Genomic DNA, 8,295 nt, shown 5'->3' with positions numbered 1-8,295 from the left:
TAAAATTTAATTACCAAATTAACCCCAATATTTTTTAACTAAATAATTAATTACCAAAACAATCGAAATCATTATAATAAAATAATTAAATTTATAATTGACCAATAATAATTTATATGCAGCAACCAGTAAAGTGAGTCTCGAACCCCCAACATTTAGATGACATTAAAATATAATGACAAAGAAATTATGACATTTGAGTTATAACTCGTTAGCAAATTAAAATATAATTAATTTAGTTAGTAATAGACTCTTAAATAGAATTCAGATTCACGATGAATTTAATCATTGGCCTATTGAGCTGAAAAATACCGTGTGTATCCTAGACTTTTCTATATATATATATATATGAAAAGGAAAAGTCTAGGGGCCAACAACTTTTGTGTTTTCTGACCAGCACTTAATCATCAAAAGAAAAGTGAGTGATTTCTCATCATTAGATGTAATCTCACACCATTAAAAACATTATTGATGGCCAATTGATGGTTACAAAATACCAAAGTTGCTGGCCCCTAACATTGCTCATATGAAAAAATCTAGGAGGCACCGAGACAAGCACTTTTGTTAAAATCTGATCAGCACTTAACCATCAAAAGAAAAATAATTAATCCTACACCATTAAATGTCATCTCACACTATTAAAAATATTGATGATAACTAATTGAAATTCTGCTGGCCCTATCACTCCTCTCTCTCTCTCTATATATATATATATATATTATGGGCAATGCACATGAGAAGATGTCCAATATTGATAGATTATTATTGTGGAAGTATAAAGTATCCGTGGTCTTCGCAAATTAGTATCTGTCCAAATGCCATTGGCTTAGGTTCTTGTGATTCTAAATGTATCATACTTGAGTGGAAAGTGGAGAGGCAATGTATCAACAAAACTCGCTCTCACACTCGGAGATATATATACACAAGAGTGTCACACAATACAGCGAAACAACACGTTATAACAATTTCGCATTGGAACACGCGGGTTGCGGACGATCTTAAAATCTCAAAAATTCAAAAAACAATAATTAAAAATTGAAAATCATTATTTCTTGAGGGGATGCATGCGTAACGGACTCATTTCAATTCCACGTTCTCTTCTTCTGAATCATGCTCTTCTAGCTCCCATTACCAACTTGTTTCCGAAGGTACGTATCTCTCTTCATATCATCGTGTTTCTTCTCTGTCACTCACTCGTACCTAGATCCTGTTACGGGGAATTCAACTAATCTGATTCGAGAACTGTAGTTACCTTCGCTAGCACGGATCTTGTAATTTCTATCCAGTTACTGCTTTTCATGTCATGATTCATGATTTGTGTGAATTCACGTTCGAATTTCGATCCTGTTTGATTTCTTAATTTAAGATGTATGTGTAATATGCGACTTTTTTGTTCATGATGATAGATCAATAGCTAAAGGTGAATTTGTTGAGCGAGCTGTTGTAGCTGCTTCTTAGTATATTATTGTGATTATTGTGATATATGGAGGCAACCAAGGACAATGTTACTGGCCTTATTCTGGCCGTTTCGTCCAGCGTTTTCATTGGTTCTAGCTTCATAATCAAGAAGATGGGGCTTCGAAGAGCAGCCACTACAGGGAAAAGAGCAGGTTCATATATAGATCTCATCATCAATTATCCCTATTTTTTCTTCTGTTGAAATTTTCATATCATGCTATCATCTGTGTTATTGAAAATACTTGACCTTAGAATGCGGCAATTGTCTCTTGTCTATTCAGCATACTCTCTAAGTTATCTTTTATCTGTCACTGTCACTTTTTGCTATGTTATTAGATCAGATCAATATATCTAATATCAATGAAATTGTTTTGGTTTGGTCAGCCACTGGAGGGCATTCATACCTACTTGAACCGTTTTGGTGGATTGGAATGATCTCAAGTAAGTGATTTTTTTCCCTGGTTGTTTCCTTTACTGTATTGAAAGCTGAAACCCAGCCCCTTTTGTTTAGTGTATAAGCTACCTAATTTTATTGTAACATTCCTCAGGCACAAGTTGTGTTTGCATGTTGTGCTGTATTACTTGATGATAAGTTTCATCTTTCTTTGGTCTTCATAAGCATTTCAAATAGTTGAAATATCTTTAATTAAAAAGGAAATACATTATTGGACTTTTCTTAACCTCTTTGGCACTAAGGTTCACGTAATTCTTTGATAAGCAATTGTAAAATGACACTGCCCCTTTTTTACTCTCAAAAGCAAGGGGGAAGACCGGAAGAGGGAAAAACATAATTGGCACATGTTAAATTTTTCAGTGTCACAAAAGAATAAAGCATCTATTCTGAAGTGATCACCACTATCTTAGATCCCTTACATGAATCTATCATGTTTTAGATATATACTTAGCTGAGGCCTTTTATCTAGAAAATTTCCCATCTTAACTCTTAGTGTTCTGTAGTTATTTTTCTCTTAGGGAATTTTTTCAACTAATTCTGTATAGATGTCTAAATTTTTGCAGTGATAGTTGGGGAAATAGCCAATTTTGCAGCTTATGCATTTGCACCTGCGATTCTTGTAACCCCTTTAGGAGCCTTAAGTATCATTTTCAGGTAAGAGACATGGTATTCTTCATAGCATAACTTTTAGGAGAGGCATATTGTTACTTCAATAATAAAAATGTGGATGCCGGAAAAATTTACGAACTCATATCATGATGCAGTGCAGTGCTAGCTCACTTTATCTTGAAAGAGAGATTGCACATCTTTGGTGTGCTTGGATGTGCTCTTTGTGTGGTTGGATCTACAACTATTGTTTTGCATGCTCCACATGAAAGAATCATTCACTCTGTCAAGGAAGTTTGGGAGCTTGCTACAGAGCCAGGTATGCTTTCACCGTTAATTGCTTTGTTTCTAGTTCCTTCCAAGCAATTCATATATGTGTGGCTAACGTTGCCCCCCCACCCCTCTTTTCTCATGAACAGGTTTTATTTTGTACACTTGTGCTATGATCATTGTGGTTAATTTTCTCATTTTCTATTGCGTTCCACGCTATGGACAGACCCATATGATAGTATATATTGGAATATGTTCTTTCACAGGCTCAATTACGGTACTAATTATCTTCAACTCTCATGCGTCATGGTTGACCATATAAACTTAGCATGGTCAAAATTATTGTTGTTTCTTTGTTGTTGCATACTATAGGTTATGAGCGTGAAAGCAGTAGGAATAGCTCTGAAGCTTACATTTGAAGGCACAAATCAATTCAAGTACTTTCAGACCTGGTTTTTTACACTGATCGTGTTAGGATGTTGTCTTTTACAGATTAACTACTTGAACAAGGTAATCTTTGGAATTATATTTATCAGTGATGTAATGTATTCTATTCTATTTGCTGATTATTGGAGAATTAGAACCAGAGTCATTTCTGCTGTTTCTAGGATTTGCAGAATTTGACTCAGTTTTAGATGGTGATTTGCATGGCTTTTTCTAAAAAAAAAGATTATGCATTCTCTCTCTTTGAGGTTTCTGTCATGATATCACTAGCTAAATGACCCCGCTTTCATTGTGTAATTCAGTATATAGCATTTTGAAAAAGTTTTAAACAAGAGGCTTTGTAGTGTTTTTTCCCAATTACAATTGATTTGTCCCGGATGAATAAAGCTTGAGATGCAATATTCTAGGAATGGCATGGCATCTTATTTATTCTAGTATCTCCAGTGGACTCACGGTAGAACTTCACCTCATTTTGGCATTCTGTCTGTGTCTTTAAAATAAGTATGTTGAGTTAGCAGTTTGGGATAAGAGCCTTTCTAAGTAAGTTGTAATGCAGTTAGTTTAATCTGGAAACATTTGCAGGCATTGGACACTTTCAACACTGCTGTCGTATCACCAGTTTACTATGTCATGTTTACAACATTTACCATTTTTGCCAGCATGATCATGTTTAAGGTGACTTTACCTTTGTGCCCCTTATGAATTTTTTGTTCCAAACATTTGTTACTTTTGTTTAGAATTTAGAGCTGCGATACTATCTTCAAATCTAGTAGTTTGTGGAAATAAAAATGCCTTCTTCAGAGTGCATGCCAAAGTAAAATTGAAAGATAAAACATAGGTGGAAAATGTGATAAACATAACTACCTATGGTATTAACAATAAATCAGTACTCTCTGGCTACTTTTTAGAGAACATGGACATCTAAATTTAGGCACACTGAATTTTCATATTATGTGAATTTGATTAGTTGAGCCAGTGATCACTCTGTGCTAGAGTTAGAATATAGAGAAAAATAAATCTACTCTGTTCAGAATGAGGTTCTAATTTGTATTTCAAAGACCAAGACTCCAAGATTATACTTTGAAATCTGGTGATCTGTTTTCACATAAAATCTGTATTGGCACTTTGCAAATGAAGTTCTTCTCTACTTTGGTGGTTTCTTTTTTGTGCTGTGCAGGACTGGGCCTCGCAAAATGCATCGCAAATCGCCACTGAGATGTGCGGCTTTGTCACGATTTTATCCGGGACTTTTCTCCTTCACAAAACTAAGGACATGGGAGAGAAACCGGTACTTCCTCCCCCTGTGTTCATAACTCCAGAACACACTAGAAACGACTCAGAAGCAATATAGGCGGTGGACTTCTTTTAAAACCTTGCTGTGCGGCAGTGGTTGTCTTTTCCCCTTTAGAAAAATCTGATGAAGGTTATGCTAAATGCTCTTTCAAAGATGAAGCTGTAATGGAAAAATGGCAAAGCCAAGAATACATCATCTTTGAAAGATTACAGGAAGCATAGCTGGAAATTGTAGATAGATACATGCCACAGTTTAGTTTCTCCTAGTCTTTCCTATTGAATAATTTTTCTTTTTCGTAGAAATAAATTATGGAAACAGATACTTTTGTTTTATTCTTGGCCAAAAGACTAACAATAATCTGGGTGAACATGAGATTATGATCTTTGCAAGTTTTAACCTATTTAGAAGTTCCTGTTATAGTTTATTCTTGTTGCCTTTTCATGTTTGCATATGAAAATTAAAAATTTGATTGAACTCGTATTCTTGTAGGCCAAATGGGCAATAGTACAGGCACAAATAATGGATTGTAATCTTAATTCATAAATAAAAGTATAAAACGTGAGCAGCAGGATTCGAACCTGCGCGGGCAGAGCCCACATGATTTCTAGTCATGCCCGATAACCACTCCGGCATGCCCACAGTTGTTTAAAATTTTCTAAAAATATTTTTAAATTTTTTATTTTAAAAAATTGAAGAAAAGAAAAATAAAAAGAAAGAAAGCAAAAGTAAAATTAGCTGGGAAATTTTCTGCTTTCTTTGCACACGAGTGCTTGTGAGTTTCAATCCCACCCCAGTTAGCCACATCAACTAGTTTCACTTCCTCAGGAAAAATCCAACTTTCCGCGAAAATCATTGTTGTTACCACACTCAGCGCCCAGCTCCTTCTATTTGGATTCCTCCTCCGAAGCTCCACTAGGTAAGCCACCACCGCCATCATGTTGCTCCTCTCCATTTTCAGAGACAATCAATCGTTCATTCGCTAGGTTAAAATTCTGAATTCGAAACCAATCAAAATTCAAGCGAGTTGCGCTATTTTCCCGTTCTCGATGCAATCAGAATCGATACACGACAAGGTTTTGGTGCTTGACGAAGCCGAACAAGAAGAAGAAGGAGGCAGCATCACCAACACCAACTTCACCGCCGTGACCGTTAACGTTACCGTAATCGGGATTGGTTTGAGATGATTCCTCCTCGACGGAAGAAATGGACGGAAGCGGAGGAGAAAACCCTAATCGACAAGTATGGCGAGATGGTCGGTGACGGCACGCTGGCGAAGATGAGAACTCGCGAGAAGAAGTTCAAGCCAATCGCCTGTCACGTCAACACGATCCACCACCTCCGCGACCCTGTCGCGTTCCCTTGGCAGTGGTCCTGGAAGGACGTGTCCACAAAAGTGCAGAACATGCGCCACCAGTACCTCCTTGTTAAGCAGAAGATCAAGAAGCCTGAGTTCTCCGGGTCGGAGAACGGTTCTTCTCACGGTGGGGATTGTGATGGTGATTTTGATTGGGTGGAGGGACTCACGCATTGGTCTAATTTTCTGAGGTACAAGGATGTGTTTGGGGATGTCCCACTTGGTGTTGGTGGTCATGGTAGTGGTGGTGATTTGATGGCGGTCGTTGACGGGGATCGAGATCACGATCATGATCACGGAGATGGGTTTATTGATGGTAGTGGTGGTGGTGGGGGTGGGGAAATGGATATAGTTGAGTTTGAGCAGATTGGTCATGGTGAGGATGGGGATTTTGGGGCTGCTATGGACAATGAAGTGATGGGTTTGGGGTTTGAGTATGATGTTGAGGAAGGGGAGGAGAATTGTAATGGGAGTGGTGGCAGTCGAGCGAGGGATGATGTGGAGAACGGGTATGTGTGTGAAAATGGGGAATTGACGGGGTTGAATTTGAAGAAGAAGAGGAAGGTGGTTAAGGGGATGGAAAAGAAGGCATGGAGGTTTCTAGCTAACCAGCTGAGACAGTTGAGGGAAATGGAGGCTCGATTTGAGCAGCGTGAGATGGATAGAGAAAGGGAGAGACAAAGGAGGGAGAACGTCCGAGTGGAGCTTGATAAGCAGTGGGAGAAGAGACTGGAGGAGAGGGAGAAGGATAGGATGAAGGCAAGGAGGCAGTGGATGCCTAAGTGGGAAGCTATGGAGAAGGAGAACGAAGAGATGGAAAGGAAAAGAAGAGATGAAGAGTTGATTCGTGAGAGGGAACGGGAAGAGAGAATGAATTGCAGGAGGCTAGAATGGAAGAAGAGGGTTGATGAGATGCTAAATCAGCACCGAGCAGAGATGGGCCAAATGCAAACCCGAATACTTCATGAGCAACAAAACCTTACTAGCCAGTTACTTGGTATATTCTCACAATGGACTGCTCAACCTGCTGGTTTATCTGATCATACTAGTGCTAGCAACCATTATCTTTCACAAATGATGCAAAATTTGCATCATGTAAACGGAATGGTTCATGGTGACACCAGGGTTGAGGGAGACAATCAAGAAGATCAATTCATTGTTGATGGATGATGCATTCCCCCACATTTACTGTAATGTCCAAGGATCATTTCATTTACAAGAGGAGACATAAAATTGCACATAACTGTCGAACGCATTCTTAACTGTACTTATGTATCTCTTCAGTTAGGTATGATTGTACACTCTGTCTAGTTTTAAACATTTTTGATGTAACTATCTCTATATATATAATAATGCATTTTGTTCCTTGTTTCTTCCTTACTGAGTTATGAAACTTGTTTTACCTAATATATCTCATCAATGCTTCTATGATTCTATCCAGACTATCTAAACCGGGAATTCACTAACTTGTCCATTGAAGGATGAATGTTATGAGGAATTTAATTTACAATCTAACTCATTTGTTTTTTCTAAGAATACTCTATACCCTGTAGTGCGATATCATCTATATGATGCTTGCAATGAATTGAAAAAATTCCTATCTTGCTTTCTTACCAAGTGTTCTGTACAAGTCACTGAAGTCAGTTCTGGTATTCCTGTGTGCTTGATAGTAGTGAAAATTTGAAGGTTAGATAGAGGAAAGTTGAGAGATGTATCTAAGCTTATAGTTACTCCATTTTCACTTGGTTGATTGAGTTTATCAAGAGTCAAACTATTCAGAAAAGCTTTGTTGTTTGGTGAAGACACACCCATGCATATATTATTATGCCACTTCTTATTTCTGTCTTTTTTTGCTGTTGTTTTAGCTATTATGTATAATAAATATCATTTGCACATTTATTTTATAATAATTAATGGGAGAAATAGATCTTCTACTGAGGTGTGTTGTCAACAAAGCTAATAATAATATTGATAAAGTTGTGCACATTACATGAGTCCTCTTGAATCATGATTCATGATGTCTTGTTGGAAACTTGAGTTAACTAATGATTATTCTGGTAACAATAGTGTTGTCATATTCTTATATTGCACCCATTGGGTCAGACTTCGATCAGCTCCATTGACAGGCATGAACCAATTATTGCACCACTTGAATTTCCACTATTTCTTTTTCAGTAGAAAAACCACCATTGTGAGCATTAAAGCCTTGAATATCAGACAGAAACTTACCAAAAATAGAAACCCTTGAATCATAATATTCACCTGCAGTCTAAAAAAAAAATCCCATTAAACGCTCCCGTGTCTTTTGACCAAATCAGATCTTCATTCTCCCCAGCTTATTAATATATATATATTTTAATATTTATAATTTAATTTATATTATTAAAACACAATAATTGAATAATAGATAAGCCA

The 8,295-nt window shown here is 37.1% G+C and overlaps 1 protein-coding gene and 1 non-coding gene across 3 annotated transcripts; one reads left to right on the top strand and one right to left on the bottom strand.

The window, feature by feature from the left end:
- LOC107629436 (probable magnesium transporter NIPA1) lies at positions 799–4,950 on the top strand. Of its 2 annotated transcripts, XM_016332232.2 has the most exons (9): positions 805–1,148; positions 1,407–1,610; positions 1,843–1,899; positions 2,476–2,566; positions 2,677–2,837; positions 2,938–3,065; positions 3,161–3,298; positions 3,815–3,907; positions 4,410–4,950. In XM_016332232.2, exons 2-9 carry the CDS (start codon positions 1,484–1,486, stop codon positions 4,581–4,583), a joined length of 969 nt encoding a protein of 322 aa, XP_016187718.1. In that variant the 5' UTR covers positions 805–1,148; positions 1,407–1,483; the 3' UTR covers positions 4,584–4,950. The 2 variants fall into 2 exon arrangements, with proteins under 2 accessions (XP_016187719.1, XP_016187718.1); XM_016332233.2 differs by lacking the exon at positions 3,815–3,907 and having other exon boundaries at positions 799–1,148.
- TRNAS-AGA lies at positions 5,084–5,165 on the bottom strand. Its single transcript has one exon. It is a non-coding gene; the product is annotated as a tRNA-Ser (tRNA).

Source organism: Arachis ipaensis, chromosome B03 (assembly GCF_000816755.2).
Source record: "Arachis ipaensis cultivar K30076 chromosome B03, Araip1.1, whole genome shotgun sequence".
Lineage (NCBI taxonomy): Eukaryota > Viridiplantae > Streptophyta > Magnoliopsida > Fabales > Fabaceae > Arachis > Arachis ipaensis.
This window is presented reverse-complemented; position numbering and strand designations above follow the sequence as displayed.